Source organism: Onychostruthus taczanowskii, unplaced genomic scaffold, assembly GCF_017590055.1.
Source record: "Onychostruthus taczanowskii isolate IOZ18803 unplaced genomic scaffold, ASM1759005v1 scaffold4, whole genome shotgun sequence".
Lineage (NCBI taxonomy): Eukaryota > Metazoa > Chordata > Aves > Passeriformes > Passeridae > Onychostruthus > Onychostruthus taczanowskii.
In genome coordinates, this window is record NW_024501459.1 from 4,143,280 (window position 1) to 4,169,191 (window position 25,912).

The 25,912-nt window shown below is 39.3% G+C and overlaps 1 protein-coding gene across 1 annotated transcript; it reads right to left on the bottom strand.

Annotated features, from left to right (window-relative positions):
* Positions 1-121: 121 nt before the first annotated feature.
* On the bottom strand, positions 122-24,841 carry LOC121340168 (kinesin-like protein KIF20A). Its single transcript, XM_041412725.1, has 18 exons — positions 24,710-24,841; positions 23,488-23,562; positions 20,298-20,417; positions 19,282-19,420; positions 19,008-19,192; positions 15,690-15,786; positions 15,015-15,212; positions 14,819-14,930; positions 13,319-13,390; positions 11,699-11,845; positions 10,931-11,096; positions 9,400-9,570; positions 8,601-8,740; positions 6,972-7,137; positions 5,266-5,383; positions 5,120-5,187; positions 3,429-3,548; positions 122-2,269 (listed from the first exon to the last, which is right to left on the bottom strand). The coding sequence occupies exons 1-18, from the start codon at positions 24,839-24,841 to the stop codon at positions 2,000-2,002; spliced, it is 2,496 nt and encodes an 831-aa protein (XP_041268659.1). The 3' UTR covers positions 122-1,999.
* Between the last annotated feature and the right edge of the window lie 1,071 nt (positions 24,842-25,912).

Here is a 25,912-nt window from a genome sequence, read left to right on the forward strand (position 1 = left end):
GTATGGTAGTGATTTGAGATAAAACAAATGGCTGATGTTCTATCCAGTGGTAGCTTCATGTGGAACAGGGGAATCTCTGATTATCACCACTACCAAGATTAATGGACTCTGCTCTCCTTACACCTTTGAGAAACTGAAAAAGACCAAACCCACCATTTTTGCATTCTTCTTGTAGTTTCTTATTATCCTGGAGGCATTGAAGAGAAGAACCAACCCACAACTATTCTTGAAAACAGCTTCTCAAAAGCCTTGAACATAATAGCTACATTGTGCAAAAGTTTCACAACTTTTGGGAAAACTTTAACAGTTCAGCACAGGCCATAGAGGCTTCATTTTATTTTAAGACTAAAAAAAAAGAGAAAAAAAAAAAGCTCAAGATAATGTAACTTTGTCTTTCAAACTATTTCCTGTAGCCAACCAAAGAGCTCTGGGAAGTAAGAGGGAACATAGAAAGAGCAGTTGCTCAGGGAGTAGGAGGTTACAGTTAGTGTTACATAAAATTGCTAGACAGGCTGCCAAGGTGTAGCATGAGGTAGTTTGAAATGGTATGATGGAAATTTTCCAGTATTAGCCTGTTCTGATCATTTTTTTAACTTCTGTTTTAATTGCTTTTCCTAAAGCAATTTGTACGTAACAGCTCTCTTATTCAAGAGATCAACATTCAGTGTCTCATATAACTACACCAAAATATTTTTTAATAGCTGGAATAGTTTATGTGGGAGTAGACAAATATTTTAGAAATTCTACCTTGCAGGGATTATAGACCTTCAGAACTACTAAAACCAGATAACACTGTATTTAACAGAAACGGTTCAAAACATGAGACAAGAAGTGGCTGGAGTTCAGCCTCTACAGCCTCATTAAACAGATGTCAGAGTGATTACTGATCACAGACCAACCCAAAACTCTCAGCAGCCTGGCAAGAGGAGTCACAGCGGAGCAGGGCTGTCCTGTCACACGGGAAGGCTGCACCACCTACTGTCTCCCCTGGGAGGGTGAGGTTCTTGCTTTGAACTCTGTCCCTTCCACTGTGAGAAACTCCCTTCCAGGCACTGATCAATCCAATTTACTTAGAGATTCCACAGCAAGCCTCCAGTAATTACAGGCATTGTACTTCCACAGTAGTTAAAAATCCCCTCACCTTCACTGACTGGAAAGGACTCTAGGAAAACTGCTTCAAATTTTATCATGCTCCAGTCTTCCATCCTTAAACTGCTAGATAAAATGTAAGTAATATAATCAAAGATATGATTCTTTCAAATCAAGATCATCCTATACCAATCACTGTCATTATTTGGGCTCTAACTTCATGATCTTTTCTTATCTTGGTTTTGCCGATTGATAAAATGAAGAGTCAGCTGAATTTAGCAATGGAAAACTTTATTAAATACATGTTTCAAAATTTAATACATATTCCTAGTGGAAATTCAAATTTTATTAAAACAAATTTCTTTACAAAGCCAAGTTAGCTGAAAAATAGCAAGGAGCCAGATCAGATTTCATTTCATCAGCTTCTTTAGCAGCTTACTTAGTTTGGTCCCAAGAAGGGAGTCTCCAGGTCAAAACCAGATTAACTGAAGAACCATGCTATTTTAACTACTTAGGATTAAGTTTGCAAGCCATGTGATTTCTAGGAATTGACAATGATATAAAATAACTTATAAACATAACAAACAGCAGATGAGGGACATTCCACTTTGCATGAACCACACATTTATCAGTACAGGAGACCACGATAGCAGTTACTCCAGAATTAAAATATACATATATTTCTCAAATCACATCCCTATATCAACAGTAAAAGCACATGTCTAGACTCAAACTTTTATAGATCTAAATTCAAGCCTGATTCAATTTAAAAAGTTCTGTATTAAACATTTTTCTCAGTCAACATGAAGATGACAGTGAAGATGGCATCTAAGAGTAAGAAAGGGCTACCAACAGTTTGGTAGCTAATAAAGAAGCCTAGTAATTGCACACTTTGGTTTCTCAAATATTATTATTTTGCTTTATGTGGCAACAGTTCTTGTTTTCTTGAATAGGGTGAAGGCTCTTCATACTTCCCCCAGCCTTTACCAAGAGGTGTACTAGCAGTGGATGCTACTGTGGATTTCAGGTTAGCCAGCAAACCTCTCCTGGATTTCTGCTGTTTTAACTCCTCTGAAAAGAAATTCTTCTGTTCTTCAAGCTCTTTTTGCAGGGAAGACACTGTTTCTTCAAGCTCAAGAACACGTTTAGCCCAGTTCTGAAGACTATTCATTTCTTGATCCTATGAGGATAAGGCTGTGTTAACTATGGGACCACTGCATGGTCTCTTTCATGCAGTTAATTTTCTGGTTCACATTATTTTATTAAACCCATAAACACCCTTGTTATTACTATGCCATATGGCCATTCACTACCCATTTCCTCTAAATTACATCAAAGTAATTAAAAACCCAGCAAACTACAGAGCCATCCAATCTAGTTAGAGACCAAGTCCCTAAGAAGCTGATGCTGAAATGCTCTGCCACACTATGCAAAGAACTGATGATGTTCTAGGAGCCAGATAAAGGTGGCTTTCTTGCCTTGCAATTTCTGAAAGCAAAACTGGCCAAATCAAAACTCTCATAGATAAGTGTGCTAACCAGGATGAGTAAATCCTTTGCATGGGCAATATACAGTGTTAAATACACTCTTTAGTCTCGGTGGTTAACAAAATCACCTTCCTATTAATGAGGGATAGGAAGGTAACTTCCAATTAAAAAGTTCAAGTCAAATAATTTTCAGTCTCAGATTTAAAGTAAAAAGTATGCAGAAAATAATCTAATGTTCAAAGAAAGACATCACTAAGCAGTTATTATACCTGCAGAGTGAGTTTTTATACCTTACAAGTGAGGCATAGATTCAAAATGCCAAGAGTTGAAAAGTTTCATTTTTTTGTTTAGGAATCTAGTTGATATCTGAGGGTAGATGCAGTAAACTTTAGGAGGTCCCTGCTGTTCAAGGAAGATGTCTATTCGGCCACTTCTGGCAGCACCATCAGTATAGCTTTAAAGCCAAAGATCCTTAGGCCTTATTGCAGTAGCATTTGTGCACTGACCTTGCTTGCCTCAGCAACATGGCTCATGATGAGTTCTAAGCGGTATTTTCTTTGCTTGACAAGAATTCATGACATCTTTAGATTAGCAGGCTTTGTCAGCAGAGTTACCCCATTGACAGAGTCTATCACTTAAGTTGAAAAATGAGTTTTGTCTTACAAAATTCAGAGTCAAGTAGTGAAACACAAGGACTCTGAGCTCATAGTTCAGGAAGTTAGGCACAGAAAAAATGCTAACATCAAAACAAATGCTAATTTAACAGTGGTTTTTCATATAAAAAGAGGCAGAAGCAGCCAGTACAATACAGATACAAACCATATTTAAGTTGTTTTTAAATCATTGACTAACCTTGAGCATGATTGTGTGCTTCAGTTGACTGTTTTCTTCTGCCATTTTTCTGTAGCCTTCATTAGCTTCTAGCAGGGCTTCATTTAGTTTCTGTATTTTAAACTTCAGAGATTTTATAAGCTGAAAATAAAGCCCATACACATGGAAGTTCAGAACAGCATGTTTTACATTAATTTTGTTTATGACTAGAACAGTGCAAACTGCAAGATCAAAACAAGAAAGTCTGCTTCTCCCAACCTCCTCTGTCCCAGCTCATCATTTCAGGTGATAAAATGTAGCTGGAGCATTCAAAGGCTGTTGTGTTGAAGCTACTGTGATTTACAGACCTGCCAATCAATAAACCGTAGCACAGACCAAGCTATATCTGGAACAGCCTGCTCCATTTCAGTAAGAGTAGTTCAAAGAACACTTTTATCTCATTAATACTATTTACATTGGAGCAAAGTTACCACAGAAGACCTCACCTTTCAGATGGGAAAATTAATGGATTAAGCCTAAGCCCCAAGAGGCAAAAAATTCTGAAGTAGAAAAATAGATGTTACTGCTAATTTGCTTCTACACAATTGCTAAAAAAATTCACACCATTAGCCCATGTTTAATGGCTGAATGGGAAGAAAAAAGTGGTGAATTACAAGTCACACATGCACTGATCTTAGGCAAAGCAGCAGAAAGGCACTGATGGAATGAACTGAGAATGATTCCTGGCAATAACTGAAGTGAGACTGGTTTAAACCAATCTCATCATTCTAACACTTTCTAGCCACACAAACCAACCAATAACTCTATCCTCATAACAAGCATAAAAGCCAAACTTTCACCAAAATTTGAAAGTGACATGGGAAAATTATGTAGAGCTCTAAAAAACAATGGAAAACAAATCCTACAGCCATAGCACGAGACATTAAACTTGGTAAGGAAAAAAGTTATTTTTGAACTATTCTTTCTCAATAGAAAGATATTTAAGTTCACTTTCCATTTACATGGCTTGTTAGAACCAGCTGGAACTATTGCTCCAATCCCTACTCATATTTGCTATTAGAGAAAGAAGCAAGACTCATGTCTTCCCTTTTCCCCACATCCTCTTTAAACATGGGAAATTAACTGGATCTTTACAAGAAGATCACTCAAGGAAGAATAAAAATGCATACTTTAAAATTGTTTTCCATAATTCCCACCTCTATATGGTACTCAGAGCACAGAGATCTTGTTTGAAGAACAGATATATTCACCTTTACTTAAGTTTAGGGTGATAGTGGAATTGAGTACTTCCAGAAAGGACTGCTTTAAGGCACTATTTTGATTTTAGCTCTAAAATATAAAATGTTACCAGGTTCTGTAACTGTTCCCTATGCAGAAGCAGGCAGCATTTCAGGAAGGAAAGCTCTGAGGTCATGGCAGCAATATTTACAATAAATTCCAGCCCAAAGCTAAACATACTTCCTTCCAACTCACACGGCATTCACCATGACTTGTTACAGTAGCAAATGATTTTACAGGCCAGAATAATGACAGAACAGTCTCTGGCAAAAGTCATCCACAATTGAGCAAGGGCTTTTTTTTTTTTTTTAAATAAGCTCAATGCCCATTTGCAGGAATCTTCATGGTTTTTGTCTGCAATGCACATCTTTAGGCATCGAACCATGATAGGGTTTACAACCATTATCCCCAGACAAATACTAAGCAAGAGCTACCTCTTCCTTCTCTTCACATTGTTTCTGCAATCCTTCATTGGCTCTCTTCAATGTGCTGTCCATAAGATCTACAGGCAAAAGAAAAGTTTGTTTATACACATTACCAGGAGTAAACTGAACTTTGGATACCCAGATGACATTCCTACCTCGTTCCATGTTATTTTCAGTAGTGGGAACATCCAAGCTCAGACTTCCCAGAGCCAACAGCCTCCCTGACTGTTCATCAAGCTGCCTTTCCAATTGCCGTATTTTCTTCTCTCTATCCTGAAAAAATAAGGGCATATGGTAGAATTTGTCTGCATTTCTGCTTTATCTGATGCATTAGTGCACATCCTTCAATTACACCACACACACATGTGTAATTTTAAATTATTTCACAGGTTATGCTTAGGAAATCACAGTAAGGGATAACACTCAGGTCACAAAAACATCTAGGAAGAAGTTGCAAATGAGTCAGCTCTTCCAGTCTGAGCATTTCCAAACTCTATTAAAAGTAACCATATGGCAGAAAGGAAACTTTAGCATGTATGTGCTAAACATTGTTGCAAGTTACCTTGCTAACTAAGGAAAAACTTAATTCATAGAGCTACATTTTAATCTCAAACTCTTTCCCAGTATCTGTCAGATTGCTGGTATGGTATTTCAGAGCGAGAAATCAAACAAGTGGCATCATCAAGAAAAGTTATTTCACCTAATTCTGGTTCTCTGAAGCTGCCCATCCAGATTAATGCTGTTGTCTCCCTTTGTCAACTAACCCTTCTACATCTCAGGAATTTCAACAATTTCTTCTCTGACTTGCTACCCAAAGCATCTTGCTCTTTGAATCTTCCCTTACGCAGCCTCTTGACCAGTATAAGAGCACTATGAAAACTCTTTCTGTCCACTCTAATATAGTGTATAGCTAGGATTTAATTGAACACAGAAAAAGAGTCCAAGTGAGGAAAAGAGACAAATTTGAAGGAGATGGAAAAACATAGGCCATTACATAATATGGTGTTGCCTGTCAGCACCTGAATGGAGAGCTGTAAAAGCAGAAATATTTATATATCACAATCTACAGGAGAAACCCACTTATATCTTGAAAGGAACCTGCCTATCCATAGAGTGTGATGGCTTATCAGTTCCAGAACAGGAGATTGCAGTGAGAAAGCTCCTCTGGCGGACACCACAGCTGTTCTATTCTTCCACTGAAAACCTTCTGAAAACAACAAGACCCACAGGGCTCATCTGCTGCCTGGATGCACTTAACCATCTATGCAGAGCTTAGAAAACTGAGTTGCTCATAGCTAACCTGGCTGCATTGCAAAAGGAGCAGCAACTTACTAATGCCAACTCTGAGCAATTCTGTGTTTAAGTACATTCAAGAGATTCAGTTCTCTCCTGCATGAAGTTGGATTTCTCATGAGTTTCTTATCCCACAATGCTCCCACCACCTCCAGACCAGAGATTAGATATAATTAAAATAGCCATCCTGTAACAAATTCCCCATCACCCTTTCAGAGCAGCATTTTAATCTACATCCTATGATCCCAAAGATCTCTAGAAAGCCGGACTCCTGTATACATCATTTCCCTGAGCGTTCCAGCTATTGCGCCACAAAGATAAAGACTACTTGGATTTAACTGAACTGTGCCCTCAAAAATCAAAAGGTTTAGCTGTGCACTACAGGTGGTGCCAGAGAGAAGACATCTGTATGCTTATGGTGAGCATTGAACACAGAACAGCAAGGCTGAACTGCGAGTTATTTTCCTTGTTTAGTGTTATATCCAAAATCCCAGAGTGATTCTGTTAAAGAAAAGCAAAATTTACAGTTAAGAGGCTAGAGCATACTTTAATGGCAGTCAAGCCATACCTCAACTTTCTCTTGTTCAGCTAGAAATTCTTCTATGGGAACATAATGCTCTTCAATTTGTTCCATTGCACACATATATGCATGTTTCTTAATGGCCTCTTTATACATTTCAAATTTGCTCTCGAGTTTTTCTTCATAGCTGTCTTTCATATCTTCCAAGCGGTTGCTGAAGAGAACATGTTTGTTATGAACAACGTGTTTGCATTCCAGCTAGTACATGTGACTACATGTATTCAACTGAGCACATTCAAGTCATTTCTCTAACCAGAAATAGTGAAACAAAAAGACAAAGAAGCACTTTTTTCCTTTTAATCTCAGTGATCCTACAGACTTGCACCAAAATATAACTTCTACTTGGCATATACCAAAGAAATGCTATAGAAAAACACACACTTAACACCTGTCCAAAAAAAATTACAGAAATTAATAAAACCCACCAACATACAGCAAGAGAAGTGACCACACCCATTTAGATGTTATATTTGAAACATGCATCCACTTTGGGTTTTAGTTGTTTTTTTCCATTCAAGATAAATGCCAAATTAATTTTCATAGAATCAAAGTGGCCTGAGTTGGGAGGGACCTTAAAGATCATCTAATTCTCTCATCCCTGTCATGGGGAGGGACACTTTTCACTAGACCTTTCCAACATGTCCTTCAAACACTTCCTGGAATGGGGCATCCACAACTTCTCTAGACAACCTGTTCCAGTGCCTCATCACAACCACAGTAAAGAATTTTTTCCTAACAACCAAGCTCAACCAACTCTCACAGTTTGAATCCAGTCCCCCTTGTCCTCTCACTACATAGTCTTGTGAGAAGTTCCTCCCCATCTATTAATTCAATACTTTCCATATTTCTGTCAAAATTTAAAAACATGCCCCATCAATGATGCAGAAAATCACCTGAACTGAGAAAAAGCATCAATGCTAATTCATGTATTTGGCCAAAGGCAACCTAACAATTTTAAAGCCAGTGCGGGGGTTAAACCGTAGTGTGCTCAGCTGGTAACTTGGTATTAATTTTTTAAACAATTCAAACAGCAGGAAACTGATTTAAAGAAGAGTTAAGAGGAAGTGAACTCAACTTGAGGAATCTGGATTTGAGGAAAAAAAATTCCTAAATTAACATCAGTGCAGGGTTCATAATTCATAAGATAATTCATAAGGGCACAGTAACTCATAAGATAGTAAACTAACAGTGGCTCATAAGTCATGCAGAGGAGCTCAAAAGAGATGATTCAAACTTCCTTAAGCACATGCATGCATATTAACATGACAGTCATGTTTTTGGAAAAATAGCCTCAGTGGGGTACCTGTAACAATCTTCCACATCTGCTAAGTAGTAATAACAAGCCAGGACAAGCTTCAGTAATTGCAAATTCAACAGAGGAAAGTGGAACAGAAAGCAGCATTACTTTTTCACTGTAAATGGGAAGAGGCTGATCTGAACAAGTTTATTGTTTTTTCTTCCCTTTCCTTCGTAGGTTTTGAAATTGTCCAGCCCTGTCTTCTCTAAATAACATGAGTAGATATGTCCTGAATATACATGTATGCACTTACACCCACATGTATGCATTTATGCATGTGGAACCCTTTCAGTCCCAAAGCAGACTGCAATGTGACTTGCCTCCAGGCTTCCTCAGTTTCCAGCAGCTGTCGAAACATTGCTTCTGCCATCTCTTTGCGTATCTTCACCTCCAGAAGGAGCTTGCTTCGCCTTTCTGCAGCTACCTTCTCCTTTAAGTCCTCTGCAGCTTTCAAGAGGTCCTAAATTTAAAGTATTTCAGTTCAAAAACCAAGACTGAAACACATATTGACATGCATCTCAAACAAAATATTCATACAGGCAGACATCCACAGAGGGTATTTTTTATAAACTTATGTTTTTTGGGGGGTCTGTGCCAAAGTTTAAATATTTTCAAATATATATTTCTACTGCAAATACATCCTGTGTTCATCTTGATAGTGTCCACTATGAAAAAGTTCACTTCCGTTATGGCATTTAAATATTTGTTTGTACAGCATAACAACATAAAACCCACTTGATTTTTACAGTTTATTGCTATTAGATTGTATAGCTTTGTTTTTAAAATGCTGTGTCTTAACTAGTTACTGCTGTTACTGAAAAAAAGAAAAAGGTACAAAAAACTAAATTATGTTATTTTAAAGATATGTACTGCTTCCTTAGTATTCTTGTTGGGCAATCAGCTGAATTCCAAATTTAGCACTTGACCTAACTAGAAAGCCACAGGGCATCCTTCCACAGCTACACTGAACTAGGCCACGTAAGTCTAGTCAATCTGACACTGAACAGAAACTTAAACTTCCCATTTGATGCAGCGTTCAGCACATCTCTTATGCTAAAACAATATTAGAACTAACAGAATGGCTTTCTTGGGTGCAGTTCTGAGTAGACACATATTTACCTCATGACTCAGAATGGTGATGTCCACTTCCTCTTCTGCAGAGGTTTCAGCACTGTCAGCAAAGTCATCTACAGATGTGTTAGCATCAAAGTGCATCATAGGTCTGCCATCACCTACAACTAGCTTTGGTGGAAAATAACCAAAATTTTTGGGCAGGATTTTCTGGATCACCTGAAAAATCCAGAGACGATTTACCAGTGCTGTTGATATTGTAGGTATCAGGATACCAGGAAGAAGTGGCATGAATGCATTGTGGTATTTACACAATATTTCATGATTACATGAATGTCAACAAAAGCTTACATGCCTTTTAGCAGAAAAAAAAAAATCCATCAATGTAACATAATTCTTACAGGAACATAAGACTCAAGTACTCTAAAAAGAGTGAAAATGGAAATATTATCTGCTAGCAAACTTAGCATACTTGTCTAGACAGGTGGTTTCTCTTCCCCTAAAATGTAAGGGTTTTGGTGTAGTTTCTTGCAAAGTTAATGAAAAGCAGAAAATCCCTACAACACTTGCTCCTTCCTGAAGCAACAAGAAATTCATGCTATTTACATAGAGATTTTAAGTAACTATGTCATAGGACAGCATGTCAGAAGTTTGTCTCCACAGCACACTCTTATAACAAAAGTCACACCTGAAAAGAATTAGAAAAATCTTCCTCTGAGATCATATTAGACATGTTATTACAGATGTGTAATTACATGACAGAAATAATCTGCAGCTCCAGTCTAAAAATTTACTGAATTTCTGCCATGAAACACAGCACAGCCCATCATCCCACTCCCTGCAAGAAGCAGCTTCAGGGAACTTGGATGAGGTTAAGGCCAAACATCAACCCCAAGTCCTGAATTTAATGGGAGATTGAGGCAGGGAGCAGAATGAGGCCCCCATATTCCAGGAGGAAATGGTCATTGACCTGCTACAGCATGTAGACGCACACAGGTCTATGGGGCTGGATGGGATCCACCCAAGGGTACTGAAGGAGATGGAGAAAAAGCTTGCCAAGACACTTCTTCATTATTGGTTACTTGCATTTAACCAAATAGGAGCAATGCAGTTGCAAAATATCTCATTTAGGCTACAGAAGAAGATGATAATCCTTTTACCACCACCAACTGTCCAAGAAGTTGTGAACAACTCATCTTGTGCAACAGATGTTTAACTGCACCCAGGTTAAGTAATTCATCAAGAGTTTGAATTGAAATCCTGCATTTGTTCAGATATATGGTATAAATCAGTCATATCTGAAAGTGCCCTGTGTTTTACACAGAACATCAGTGGTGTAGAACTGAACAGTCAGACACCTGCAGTTGTCTTAACTTCTTACCACAAATAGGTTTGAAGATGGGAAAGACTGCCTTTTAGAGAGAGGCACATGCAGAAGAACTAATATGAAGAATCAAGAATCCAAATCACACTAAAATTCATACAACCTGATCATTTTAAAAATCACTACAAAAAAAAAAAAAAAAAAAAAAAAAAAAAAAAAAAAGCAGAATAGCAGAGAAAGTAGATATACTCTTACCTGTCTGGCTATAGCTGAAAATTTCATTACATGCAGTGTTTCATCATATGTGGAAGTATGCTGATTGATATTTACAATCATACAAACTTTGCCTTTCCCACAAAAAAATGGCTGAAACAGACGAGTCAGCTTACTCTCTCTGAATGGAATATAGATTGGCTTCATCCTCAGGGAGGGAAAAAAATAAAATTGTGAAACAAAATAAAAATGGTAAAATTGTGGGCTATTGTAGCTCACCTTAATTCTGTTTCTCTCTTTCAGGAAAGAGATCCAGTAGGATGCTCATATTTTAAGCCGAAGTGATTTTATATCAAAGAGCAAGATCTTTCCTGGATTTCATAGGCTCTCCAATAAACTGAATTTTTTAAAAGTAGCATGTTGTATGCATCACATTTTCCTAGTGTTCCAAAGCAGATAGCAGAACAAGCCAAAAGCTAAGTACAGGTCATCTATCACCTGCCTGATGAATCTACTTGTATAATTTGCAGGTGGAAGTGAAGATGACAAAACTGAAGCTTTGTACACAGTGTATTGTTCATATACACACACTAAAAAAAGTGTTGGCAGTTTGCTGCAAATTGCCATTTTTGCTCTACACGAACACCAGTTAAGGAGAACTCTGCAGGTATTACAGTGACATCTATAATAAAGAAGACTTAAAAGATTTTGTAGATTTCCACTTTTCTCTGTGCAAACTACTTGCAGAAATATAAAGGGATATTTAGTGTTTCCACCTGAAACTTGGCACGTAAATAACTTGTCACTTACTTTGGGTTTTGATTTTGCTTCAGTGCTGCAATGCACTTTCCAAGGATGTGAAGAGTATTATTAATATTTCCTGCTTCTTTTAGTCTGTCTCCAAAGACATGTGTTTTATTGCACCTCTCTGAACCAGCCAAGTCACAGAACGACAACCTGCATGGAAGAGTTATCCAGAACACATACATGAAGTCCTTCCCAGCTCACCTCAGAGCTCTTTGCTTGGCTATAGCAATTATCTGCTGCTAAACTCAGGCCACTGAATTGTCCCTCATGGCACAATAGGTTACAATCAGAAAGTCATCCTGAATAATCAAGGAATTCCATAAATTTTACTTTATATTAGGAAAGTTGTTGAAATACAGGAAGCTCTGGAAGTTGGATAATTTATGTGACCATACCATTACTCACTTACACATAAATTTATTTAAATAAAATAATTTGTAAGACCATAAACTTTCATGCAGCTAAAGTAAGTCCTATAAAAATTAAGGCACATATTTCAAGTGTATGAAAGCCTTATGTTCTTTATCCTTTTCCAGCACAAGATTAAAAGCTTTTTTCTTCCTTAAGATACCAACTCTGTCATTCACCTAACAGCTGCTGCAAGTTTTGCCAGGGGGATATAGTATGATACAGAACAGCAAAAAAAATACAGATGCAACCATTTTCTCAAGTTATCTTTTCTTGAGAGTATTTATCACTGTAGCATCTGACATTTAAAGGTGTTATCTCACAGTGAGGTATATTTATTACCATCCCTGCTCAGCAGAGACCAGAGAGAAATCAGCGGAAGCTAGGACTGAACTAAAACATTGTGTTATAGGCCGTCTTCATTTTTCTGTGCCAAACTAAATTAATCAGAAAACAAAAAGACACACTTTCCCAAGAAAAGTTATCTAAATGTCTTCAGGCCAGAAGATTAGGCTGCTTTCTTTAAACCATAAAAGAGCAGAGACTTAAGTGTAAGGACTGAACACTGCTCTCACAGGGTGCACTTAACATCAGCATTTTACATTAATGGAGAAGAGTTTTTAAGCAAATCATTTGATGGCCCCCTCCTACTGTACATTGGACCATGGAACAGTCTGAGATCATGCCACCAGAATTCTTTTGGGATGATAGATTTTAATTTGCATTCTAGGAGCACACCAAATGTGTTGCCACAAACATTTGACCCATGAAGACTAGTCTGGTCCCAGAGCAGAAAGACAGATTGGCATAGGCAATGCCAACCCTGGGGCTTTCAGCACCAACTGCTGCCCTCCAGCTGCAGAGATCACCCTCTACCAGCCAGACACTTGAATCCTGCTTACCAGGACATACAGTCTGCTGCTGCATAGTCTTACTCTGCCACCACCTCCCCATTATGTGAGACAATACACATTTTCCTCAATTTGCACACTACTGATAGAGCTGCTCCAGCAAAACCTTAAGAGACAGGAAAACACTTCTGTGCTTGTCCCTGTTGAGCTTCCAGTCAGTTTATGTGCTCAGTAGAGTTCTGATTTCCCTCCCAACTCTCAGAGAATTTGTGTATTATTAGAAAGTTCAGCAGTTTGGTATGCTTACACCTTAATTTTTCCAAAATATTTACATTCTTGGTAATCACATGAAGCATTCACTTACTCTGATACTCCAAGAACACGTGGCTGATGCTCATCAGTTAGCTTGAGTAGCCTGATGGAAAATATACTGTGACTGGAATGGAAAGAAGTTCTTTTTAATAATCAGTTATGAAAATTAAGCAGTCGCTGAAGCAAAGTAAAATTTGTATGCTACAGAAAGCTCAGTGGTAAAGAGAGGACAAGAATTAACTCACTAGTTATCTTGGTATATTACTTTTGCAATGCATTCATTCAGCAGCAAAAAAAAAAAAAAAAAAAGCTGCATTTTATGACTTTCTTTTCACACAGGAAAAGGAAAAATACCATGTGAAGCCTACAACCTGTCTTGGAGAAAAACACCAAGCCAGTTCACTGATCAAAAGAAGAGTAGTCATGTAGCAACTTCATATAGAAAACCTTTGGCAATATCTGAACTCGGCAAATCTGAAGGATTAACTTAGAAACAAATGATGGGGAGAAGAGAATAAGTTCTAGTTTTACAGTCCTGTAGTTTTGCCTACTTCAATATGCACAGTTACTTGTTTGGTTTTAAACTAATTCTGTTTTCCAGAAAGGCTGAGTTTGTAACTCTGGTTTAGACAACAATCTACACAGGCAGTAGGCATGTCTGAAACCAAAGAGAAAAGTCACAAAACCAGAAGTGCCCGGTTTCTCTGATTCATCAGGAAGAACAGCATGCAAAATTCTTTAGTATATTCCTTAAGCAGTGGGCATTCTAGGCATAAAACTCTGTAAGAAGAGCATGCAATTGAACAGCAGCTGTCTTTAGCTAATACAGAACATAACTCTTGCTTTTTACAGGAAAAAAAAAGCAGGCTTAGTGACACTGATTGCATTAGCTAAAAATAAAACATGGCCCTTTCACACTTAAAGGGCAAATTATTAAGAGGTCATTAAAATCAAGAAAGGAGGCACTTTCAATAGACTTATATAACCTTCTCTATTTCTTCTCACTCCATCAAAAGCCAGATTCTCCCCGATCCCTGTCCAGAGCTGGATAAAAATGTAAGGGTTTAATTCTTAAGACACCAAGGAAGCTCAGCTTGAACACAGCAATCTAAAAGCATGTAGAAAATCTAGCAGCACTGCAAGATACAACACAACCTGATCCTTCCTATATCCCCCAGTGACAGGCTCCATGTTTCCAAGAATTATACTGCCAGTTATGAAAGATTAACCAGCTTTTCCTGCAACATCCTCACACAGCCATTCTCACTCAGCACCACTAGCATTTGCCAAGATGCACAGCCCTGCTGGCACTCAAAAATGAACGTGATTTGATCTTTTTCGTTGGCCAAAGACATGAACAGCAATCCGAGTGCAGCTACTACTAGTCACAGAGTCTCTCCTGGCTTTCTTTCAGAGAGAATTTCATAAAAAAAGCAAAATAATCAAGGGAAGTATTAAACTATTATTGAAGAGTGGTTCATTTCACACATTCTGAAGTGCCCTCCCTTCCCCTCAAAAGGGACAGAGCATGCTTATAATTACAGGAACAAACCTTCTACTTGATTGCTCATTCATTCTGGTGCAGGCAAAACTTCGGTTCTTGTTTCCTATTTTTAGTAGTCTGCAGGCTTCTTCAGTGCTCTGAACCTGAATCCACTTTAAATCTGCAAAAAGAGATCCTTCACATACATTTCTGATCATCAGAGAAATTCTGTGTAACTGCCCAGGTCATAAAACAGTATTATTACCTTTAATGTAACAATTTCCTCCTTGATCCTCACAAATTCTTAAGACTCTGCGCCTTTGAGGTTTTGATGTAGACAAAATACTCAGTAGGTCGTACACATATTCATTATAAATTTCACAAAAGGAAATCCACACAGATGCTTGTGTTCTTTGGTGCATATTAGTCTTATGAACATCAAATGGAACAAAGTTCTTCTCTGCTAACCCAAAACAGAGGAGGAGTTCAAATATCAGCACATTCACAGATTTTAAATCAGTGGATAGAATCCTCTAAAAGGACCTATAGAGCCTGCTAAAGGAGAAAGTTTAGATACATCTGTATTGTACAGTTAGATAAACAGGGATAACTTCAAAAATGTCCAGACTTCTCAGCAGTCATCTGTTACAAGAATATGCCCAAGTTCTAAGCTGATGACCTTGCTTTATCGCAGACTTCCAGCAGTTTATACATTATACTTGCAAAACTAAGTCTCCCTCATCTCCCCAAAAGGAGTGAAACTACCAAAATATTTTTATATAGTTGTGCTTTCTCCAGAGGAAGACAAAAACATGGTAAAAACCTATATATATTTACTTTGCAGTATAGTATAGGGATTTTTTATCCATTGGCAGTAGCTCACTAATATTTCTTAATTCGAATTATGTTTTTCCCCACACACAACCGTTTTCCACTTTACCTAGAGAGTTAGAAGGGTGATTGTCTGAAGTACAGTTAGAAGAATCCAACTTCACATCACAGAAATTTGCTATAGCATTTGAGATGCTCTCTGTCTCCTTGAGAAAATAAAAGAGTATTAAATCCACATGAACAGATGAGAAAAGCAGAAGTTAAAAATGACAGCAATTCCAGTACTTAAGATTAAAATACTGAAGCAGTATTAAGTGCTAGACCACCCTTACTCTGGCTGAAAGTGAAATGTTTTAATAATACTGAACTATAATCAATAAATTCTCTTTAATGCCACCAGTTGTGGTGGGCAATTGCTGCTAACACTGAGACTTAACCTCAGAGTCCTAGAAGGATTCTGTCAGACTGCCTTTATGAGCCATTGACCAAACCTGAACAGTGCTTCAGTCATCCAAAAGAACTGGAGAACTTTCCTCCAGGAGTAATTGCCAAGGTGGTAGGACTTAAGTCATGACAAACCAACACTCTACGTTGCTTTAATTCAGACTGAACTAAAAGGCCACAAAAAATGGACAACAGCACAGTTTCTTTAAATACACACATTTGCTGAATTTCTTTACACCAACAGAGTTGTTTTAAAGCTGTCAAGATTCAACAAAGCACAGCCTTGAAGTTACCTCTGGAAAAACTAATGTAACAAAGTAGCAACACCCACTACAGCCCAGCATCTCTACCCACTACCTCTCTTTTTCCATATTTTATAGACCACTCTAAATCAGGACATTCACCCTGATTTCTCTTTCCTGACAGAGGGTCATCCTACAGTAGGAGGGAACAGATCCAGAGAAGCAAACCCTAGTGTTAAAGCTATTCAAATGCAGCACTACCTCGATCATGGATTGACTGCTGGTGCCAACGTTACCCACTTGGTACATCCAAGCCAGAATTCTTACAAACAGAGAGGCACAAAGCCATACTTTGAGGTCTTCATTTTAAAGACAAATAGCATAGAATAGAATAGAATTACAACAAAATACAAATGACCATTTTGCAGAAGCTGTCTGCATGATTGTTTCTTGAGTACTAGAGGTCTAACAACAGCAGGGGTCCTCTTCATTGCTTGTGAAGTGCCAAGCAGGATATAGGACTGACACACGTGGTATCCCTTCCATGCATGTCAAAAATGCAGTGGAACTTAGAAAACCCAGTACCATGTTACTTGTGCATGTGATAAGTTTTTGTAACAGTACCATGTTAGTTGTGCATGTGATAAGTTTTTGTAAAGGTATTGTGAGAAAATGGAGTGGATTAACTGTTGCTACACTGCTTTTCAAGTGAAATACAGAAGATAGCATGAAGAAGACTGTCTAAAAACAAGTGGGAATGAACAGGAACTGACATTGTTTGCCAATAACAGAAGCTGACATTTAACAGGAAATACAATAACAGGTGGGAAAAGGAATGCACATAAAGCATATTTTAATCCCATAAAAAACAGTGTTTAACCCCATGAATGAAAAGAACGAGAAAAGGGAAGGAAGGGTATGAACCACCCTAAGCAAGAGTTGTTGCAGCAGTAATGCACACAGAACATAAACAGTACTGCTGCAGTAACTAAGAGCAGTTAAAACTGGGAGAATGAAAGGAACAGCAAACTCTTTCTGTGAGATATGTAAACTGAGCCTGGGAAAAGAGCCTACAGAAATCCATGTCAACCAAAGCCAAGCCCACCAAATCGTATCTGCTCTCAGGTTACAGCTGAGGGAGCATCCAAACAGTGATGCTATTCATTCACAAGCTATCAAGAAGCACAGCTTCAGAACTGGGGATCACTGAGTTATCCCTTTTCAAGCATTGTAACACACAAACTGGGTCCTGCCATGCAATAGTTTCCTGATTCATCTTCACCTGTCCTTCCTGATGGTGGAGCGGTGCTCTCTATGCACCGCAGTGTATCAGCATCTAGATCACCTACTGCAACATTCAGTTACTAAGCTACATGTAAGTCAGACTGATTTAATAGAAGGAAATATTTTTATAGAGGTATCTTCAAAATAAGATATTGATCTTTTGTTCCAGACCCTGGGCTCCTGCCTGTTCCTCTTTTCAATGCTGTAGCTTCCATAAAATTTTTGAAGGTATTTACTTACTATCCTCCTAACCATCTCAACTTTTCTTTAAGATGCCCTCCTCCTCCATGTGCATACACATACTCAGAGACACTTACAAAATAAATATGTAATCATTCAGATTTTTCATCTGAAAGATGTTTCCTCAAGAATTAACCAGACTCTGACTAAACCAAGTTTGGGGTTGCAGAATTTAAATTAAGCAACAAAATTTAATGTGAAACTTAACATATGAATTTGAATCATAGAAGGATATTTTGTCAGGGTTAACTGGAGCACTTAAACAAGGTTAGTGTTAAAGACCACAGAAAAAAAGAAAACCCAATCATTATTTCTGTGCATCCCAGAATTACTTTAGAGTTGCTTTGAATAATAACCAGCTGAGCCTACTGCATTCTGGGATTAGATGCACAGAACCACAGTTCAGGGGAAAATGTTCTGAGCAAAAGAAATCTGACAGCAAACTGCAACTGGTCTTAGAAGTATAAAATAGTCCCAAGTACATGGATGCCCATTTTCTGGTGAGACAGTTTCTTACCATAGAAACAGAAATTACTAGATAATAACAGGAGGGTTGCCACAGTAAAGACTTCTCTATTCTACCTACAGTCTTCAAAGATCAGCCTTAGTCACATACTATCCCCTAAGGCAGACAGGAATCCTTTTACAACATTGATTTTGTGGCATCTCACTCCACTTGCTGAGTCAGAAAGCTTCTTTATGCAATTATATAAAACTCAGGTTTATAGGACTGTTTTTAAGACTGGTCTTCCACCAAAAGGGACTCTCCCTGCCTTCTTCACTGCCTCTGCTAAGACAGTGCCATCATCTCTCCTGAGCTAGTCCAAGCATCTGAATGACTGCACCAAGATCCAGCCTGGGAAGCCGACCTGCAAGAAGAGCCACTTAACAAGAACCAGGTTTTAGCTAGGTCATATAGCTCTCAGACTTTTCAAAGGCTACTCTCATCACAGTGTCAGAACTGCTCCTCTAAAGAGGAGATTTCTCACTAGAAATTGAGATTTGGCTTTCTGATGATTTTTGGTTTGAACTATGTGCTGCAGAAAGTTCTTCCAGTTTACCCTGAGCTCCAAAAACAGCCAATTTTCTTATTATTCCAAGGTTAACCAAGTATGCATACTGTAGATTTTTATATATATAAAGAATCAATAGTGGAATAAAGACTTTTAAAACTTCCTGTCTTACAGAACAGCTTTAAGAAGCATTTGGACACTGACCTCTTTCAGTGATGCAAGAATAGCAGTTTTTAAGGCTTCTTCTTGTTTAACTTGTTCATCTTCTAGTTTCTTAACATCGTTGCTCAAATATGGTTTGAAGTTCATCTTCAGGTAATGTCTTCCTCTTATGTGTTTAAAAATCACATCAAGTGAGCGAGGTAAAATACCAAGATCTTTTGAAGTCCCTTAAAAATATTAAAAAATTAAGTGCAAACATTCATGTAAGCTGGTCATTGGATTTGACTCGGGTTTTGTACATGCAAATATTTTATACCTTGGATAGTGAATGTCTTGCCTGCATTTGTAACTCCATAAGTAAATACCAGTCCATTCACTCCATTAACATATGCTCTTATGATATCTTTCATTGAGCCTTCAAAAAATTCACTCTGAGTAGTTTCTGGTCCAAAGACCTAGGATAAGGGAAAGAAAGAAAAAAGTGATAAATGGCACAAAAGTTTAATAAGCCAAAATATTAAGTACTGATTAGACATGACTGATTTTTCAGAACAAGCTGGGTAGGAGACAACAGCTTAATCTCCTGTCTTGCCTGAACCCCTTCTGATTCAGTGTTTTCTGTTGGGTTCTCACAGGATGCCTACTTAATTCTGAGAGGCACTCAGGTTTACACTCATTTTTTAATATTTTCCTACTCCTAAAATAAACTGATCAGAATTCTATTGAGCACATGCTGTTCAGGGAACACTTTCAAGAGCTCTGCTGGTGATGTAAAACTCCCTCCTCACTCTTCACCAGTTACCCACAACTGATGAGAAAATCAGCATTACAAAGGTTTAAATAACTCAATCTCTGGAACTGTTTATCTTTTGGTACTGTAAGAACAGTGCCTTCTTGCAGTAGGCAAAGCTAAGAAATTTGCTTTCAGTATATAAGGTTTAAGCAGTTAAGCTGCTATGCTTTCAAAAGGAAGTTACTAAGTACATGCTTACATAAATTCCTACAAACATAAGGTTTCTGAGATAAAAACATCTGCAGGAACAGCAGAAGCACAGTAAGTTTGTGCCTACAAGGTGTTTCTGTAGCATCTAATCAAAGAAAACCACAGACCTGCCAAAGAAGCTTCTTTGTCTCATCTAATAGGCATCTCCATTGTAATGCAGCTTTCCTGACAGCTTATCAGTAATTAATAAGCAGGGGTTTTTTTTAAAAAAAAGGCAAGTATCACATATAATTAAAATAAGAAAAATCACATTGCATGACATAATAAAAAATTTGGCTTTCATTGTAGTGAAAAAAACAAAATCAAAAATCTGAAAGAATTTGGCCTACCTGAGAAAAGCTGAAGCTGTGCACAGCATGACCAATCCCTCTTTCACTGTTTTTCATTGCAGAAGACTCTTTGGGTGCATTAAGAATTACTGTCTGTGCATCTTCAATAGTTACACAACCCTTAAAAAACAAGACAAAGTAAACCAAAACACAACACAAAGTTATTCAGGAAGAAAGTTATCTGAACAAAAAAAAATGAACACCCCCTCCTACAACCCCTGAAAGCCAAGTGTCTTCACCATTTACCAGAGCTACAAAAAGTCCCACAATTTACCTATGTCATCTCAAAGCATGTCACTACAGAGGCATTCACTTCACATGAAAGCCAGAGTATAAACAAAGTCAAGGCTCAAGGCAATCTTTTGGGGTTTTCTAAGAGGTAAAACCTTTTACTTGCATTCCTTCCAGCAATTTTCCTTGGGAACAGTTTCTAAACACTCATTTTGTGATTGTGACTTGCACAATCACTACAAAAATAAAATCACATAGAAATCTATTGGTTTTCTACATCAGTCATTTTCAGTGTGAAACAGACTACGAGCAGAATTAACAAAGTAAATTAAGTCTGAAGCATTATCCTTTGATAAATAGTGTTACCACTAATGAAAGAAACTGAATCAGTTTCAGGTAACTTTATTGCTATTCTCATTTAAGTAAAGGTGAACTACAACTACCAAATACTTACTAGCTAGATAAATGTAGGATGCAGTGTTAAAGAAAAATTTATTTAGGCTACCGAAGATGCAAAGTGAACTCCCAATATAGCTTAACAATGTCTTGATGCATCATCTGAAAGGATTGGTTGTAACTTGATCAGGCATTTATGTTCAGAGACTGGCCAGAACTTCTAAAGCCAATAATCCATGTGTGGTATGTACGTAGGAAGTACTGCTGTTCCTAGGAGCCTCAATTAACAAGTGTGATTGTCAACTGATATAGAAGCTCTATGCCAGTAATTAACTGGTACAGACCTCATAGCAGCCTACAACTTGCTCACAAGGAAACGAAAAAGGGCAGGCACTGATCTCTCCAGTGACCAGTGACAAGAACTGAAGGAATGGCCTGAAGTTGTGTCAGGGGATGTTTAGTTTGGAAATTAGAAAAAGGTTCTTCACCCAGAGAATGGCTGCACACTGGACAGAATACCCAAGGAAGTGGCCACAGCCCCAAGCCTGACAGAGTTCAATCAGCATTTGGACAATGCTCTCAGGCACATGGTGTGACTCTTGGGGCTGTCCTGTGCCAGAAGGGACAGAAAATGGACTTTGACTATCCTTGCAGGTCTCCTCAAACCCAGCTTACTCTGTGCTTCTGAGAAGCTCTAAGAAACTGCTTTCTGAATTTAGACCAATCACCTCCTCACTGCGCCAGGCTCTGAACCTATGTAGCCTTCAACATTTCTCCCACATCAGCAGGGACAGGAGTGCTGGTCAGATGTACTAAACCCTAGAGAGCTACAGAATAATCCAGGACCTGCAGCATGTGCCATCAGCTGCCACCAAGCTCATAGCAGCCTGTGAGTAGAGCCCAAAGCAGTCAGACGTGCAGAGATGGAAGCCAGCTGGTAACAACTCACTCCACTGGTCTCCCTCAGCTAACCCTGCAGGTAAGTTGGCAGGAGCTGGACCATTTCTGGCACCATACACATCATTTGTATCCAAAAACCATAACTTCCTCCTTTCCTACAGGTGACTCTGGAGAATTGCTGACAGGAGTACAGAATTTCACCCAGAGCTCTTAAGCTTGACTTCCATAAACCATTATTTCTATAAGCATCAACTGATCAGTTAACCTGCTGATTGTCTTTGTTTAAAGCATCAGCCTGTAACTATAAGAAATAGGTCTTGGGTTCTACTTTTTCTGGTTTTTTTTTTTGGTTTTTTTTGGGGGTTTTTTGTGGTTTTTTTTGTGCCACAGATTTGGAACAAAGGTGCTTTTCTGAAAATTATGCATGGCAAGGAAGAATAAAAGACCTAAAAATTAAATTGATCTGTTTAACAATTAGGAAGTGGGGCTAACTTCACTGTTTCTTCCATTTGTGACCAAGCATTTTCTTCTTGGATTCAGGTGATAGTAAAGAAAGTAGAAAACACTAAAAATGTTCAAGATCTTTCAATCATTCTGTTATTGGAGGCTGAGAAAAAAGCCTTAATCCCAAGCAAAACAAATTCTACAGCTAATAGATTGGAAGATCAACTATTTCAGCCTGAACTACTTGCAAACAAAAAAATTTAGACAAACATCAATGTTCACTTTTTCCTCCCTGCTTTTAAGAAATGTCTCACTCCAGAGAGGAATGTACTAAACAACTCCTGAAACAATTTGATTTTGCAAATCAATTTACACTTGGAGCCAGCTCAGACTGTGGAATTTACCAAACTGGAAGCACTGTGAAAGTACACATTATTCAAGGAGAGCTAAGAAAAGGCAAAGGGAAGTTGGGGGCAAGGAGGGGGGAAGAATTATCCGAGTGAAAACAATACAAGGTTCCAACTCTGGTAGATCAAAAGCAAGAATGCATTTTCTAAAAACAATTTGCAAGAAGCAAATAAGAACTAACATTAAACTTTTCTTAGAGCTCTTCAAGCTGGCCTCTCCTCAATCAGACAGCCTGCAAAGACAAGGGCTAAGAGATGATACAGAGACCTTGTCCTTCTCAGGACAGACAGCTAAAGGAATTCTTCACATCAGTGTCCACAATGAGGGAGAGAGGAGCAATTCTAAGTGTTTGTACATGTGTGTGTATAAAACACTGAAGCACCTGAATCTGACAGTGTAGAGGTTACAGAAGATTTTGGATGGCTGAGCAAGAAGCCACCAGGATGAGGTAGGAGATTATTCAAGCATTTCAAAGAAGCTTAAGGGTCAGATACTCAAATTATGCCTAGATTTGCAAAATCTCTTCCATGGAACGCCTCTGTATCTTGAGCACTACAGAGAGTTGACACCAATTTTTAAATAATGTACCCAGTGAAACTTTGAAGAGCTACAGGTGTGCATGTCTATACCATACAAATTATTAAAAGTCATGGGGGTGGGAAAAAAAAAATCTTGCATCTATCCATCCAGATGCCAAATAATTCCACAAAAGGGCAGTACATGGCTTATGGAAAAAGAAAGTTCTGCCTTACAACAACAATGTGTTGTTCAGGGGAGGAAAAAAATGTTATTTCTTAGTTCTACAACAAACCTGGGATTCATGGCTTTCAAGCTCTGCTATAGGAAAGGGCCTCACTCTCAAGAAGACTTTCAAAGGCTCATACACCTATTCATTAAAAAGAAAATACAAAACACCGTTATAATTGCCACTTTTTAAACAGAACAGCCCCAAATCATATCAGCATACCATCTGACACAGTGTTTCCTATTTTATATAGATGTCTTAAATTTTCCTTTCATGTCAAGTTCAGACTCCAAGCTTTCATTTGCCTCTTTCCCTTCTACTGTCCTCAAGTAACCCTTTTCTTGTGGGCTCCCCCACTCCCCTCCCTTTAGCATTCTTTCAAGACAAAACCAGTATTTTGATTTTGAAAGCACACACTATCAGAGGCACAAACTGCAGTGCTTCCACCTTCTGGCCTCCCGCTGCACTGAATTCAAGCTGTGTTATCCTAACAGCTGCTGCACAGCACTTTCATTTCCTATGGAGCATTAGCACTGACTGACACATTCCTGGCCTCAAGAGACCACTTCCTTACCACCATCCAGGCACCAGACCCTCATCTTCCTCACAGTAACAAGCAGGCAACCATTCTCAGTTGCTCAGGTGGCCTTTTCCATCCCCCAACAGTCTCCCCTCCCACTTAAAGCAATAGTAGCAGGGAGCATTTTAGAGGGATCCCAGCACTCCTTCCTTTCTCAAGGAGTTTTAGTCTTCACTTTGGCAACATTTCATTCAGCAGATGGATTTACCAGTTCTCCAAAGCCCTGTCATGACCAGCAGCACTAATCAGACAAAGCAAAGTCACCTGAGGAAAAGTCACCCAGGAAATGGATCCCTCTAAAAAGGCAGAGCTGGGAATATTATCTTCTGCTCGAGCACAGCAGAGCATTATAGATTTTTATTTCCAAGCACCTAATCAGCTTTCACATCAAGGATCCATGTATTTTTTAAAGCTTATTAAAAAGAGCAGTACCGTCTCATTACATTCAAATTTTACTGAAGTCCTTTACTTTTTTTTCTCGAAGTATAGCTCATCAGATCGCATAGCATTGACCGTGTGTCTGCATTTGGTGCAGACTATGACCCATGTGACATACAAGAAATAAGCAGAAGAATCAAACACGTCTCAGGAGAAGAGGAGTACAGCAGTTCTTACCAAAGAAGCATTTATTAAAGCTTAAAAAAACCCAAAATCCACCAAAAAACAACCCAGCATCACCAGAATACACCTTGTAAAACCAATCCACACCTGCTGTTCCTCTGTATTAGGCAATACTGTTGACTCCAAGGGTGAAGGTTTATCCTCTACACTCAGAAAAGAAACCGATTCCAACACATCACATACTTCCGTGGGAACATAGCTTTCCCCCTTATCAGCCATCGTTCTCTGCAAAGTAACTTAAAAGGGGAAAAAAATTTAAAAAAAAAAAAAAAAAAAAAAAAAAAGGGCAGCCTATCATTTTCTGAGAGAACGGACAAAAATACATACGGAGCATGACAAAGATGGGGCCAGCTCGTATATAAACAAGCACTTTCAAAGAAGACAGGACAATCTAGAGAAGTTTGGGGAGTACGACCTTTAAAAGAAAAACCGCCCGGCAGGTTATACTAGGAAACACTCAAGGGAAAGCGCGCTAACAGCCTCAGCCGGGCACGGCTCTCATCCACCTGCAGCCCCCTCCCCGGCAGGCTCAACACCCGCAGGCACCCGGGCTAAGGGGCACCCGGGCTCCCGATGCCCATCCCGCTCCCTCTTCCCGGGAGCGCCGCTACCTTGGCGCGCGCGGGAACCCGCCAGCCGGGCCCGTGTAGGGGTGGAGGGGGCGTTTTGGGAGGAGAGGCGGGCGCTGATTGGCCGAGAGCGGGGGAAGGCGGGCGCTGATTGGTCGAGCGCGGGGCAGCGGGGAAGGCACGGGCAGAGCTCCCTCGGCCCGGCAGGGGGAGCTGTCGCACAGCGCGCGGCAGTGGAGCCGCCGGCTCGGCCGGGAAGGAGGGAGGGAGGGAATGGGGGGAGCGGGATGGAGCGGAGCGGCGTGGCTCGGTACGCAGGGTTTGCTTATCGTCCGTAGTAAGGCACGGCGGTAAAGAAGAGCTTTGAACCGACAGCCAGGCGGCCAGAGGAGAGGGATGCTCTGCCTGGCGGAGGGGGAGGAGGAGGAGGGGAGAATGGGCGGGGGAGACGCGTGTACCTAAATGTTTCCATCCGAGCGGGTTATATAAAGTTAGCGTGGGTGTTACGCAACCTTTCCGGCGCTGCCGCGGTGTAGAAGTAGAAAACGAAGTTAGGAAATAAATAAAATCGGGAACCGTGCGGGTCACGCGGAAGCCGGGAATGTGCTGGTCAGGGACGGCGGGCAAGGCGGGAGGAGCCTGGAGGAGCTCCGCGGTCCAGCGCCTTCTACAAGCTAGGGACCGAGCCTCCCGGTAACAAACGCAAAGCCCTCCGGTGTGA

Excerpts from the sequence above, each read along its gene's own strand:
- LOC121340168 (XM_041412725.1), bottom strand. The coding sequence starts at position 24,841 with ATGGCTGATAAGGGGGAAAGCTATGTTCCCACGGAAGTATGTGATGTG. Across the intron at positions 7,138-8,600 it reads GAAACTGAGGAAGCCTGGAG|CAACCGCTTGGAAGATATGA; the intron begins GCAAGTCACATT and ends TGTTCTCTTCAG. Across the intron at positions 3,549-5,119 it reads AATGTGAAGAGAAGGAAGAG|CTTATAAAATCTCTGAAGTT; the intron begins GTAGCTCTTGCT and ends CTTTATTTTCAG.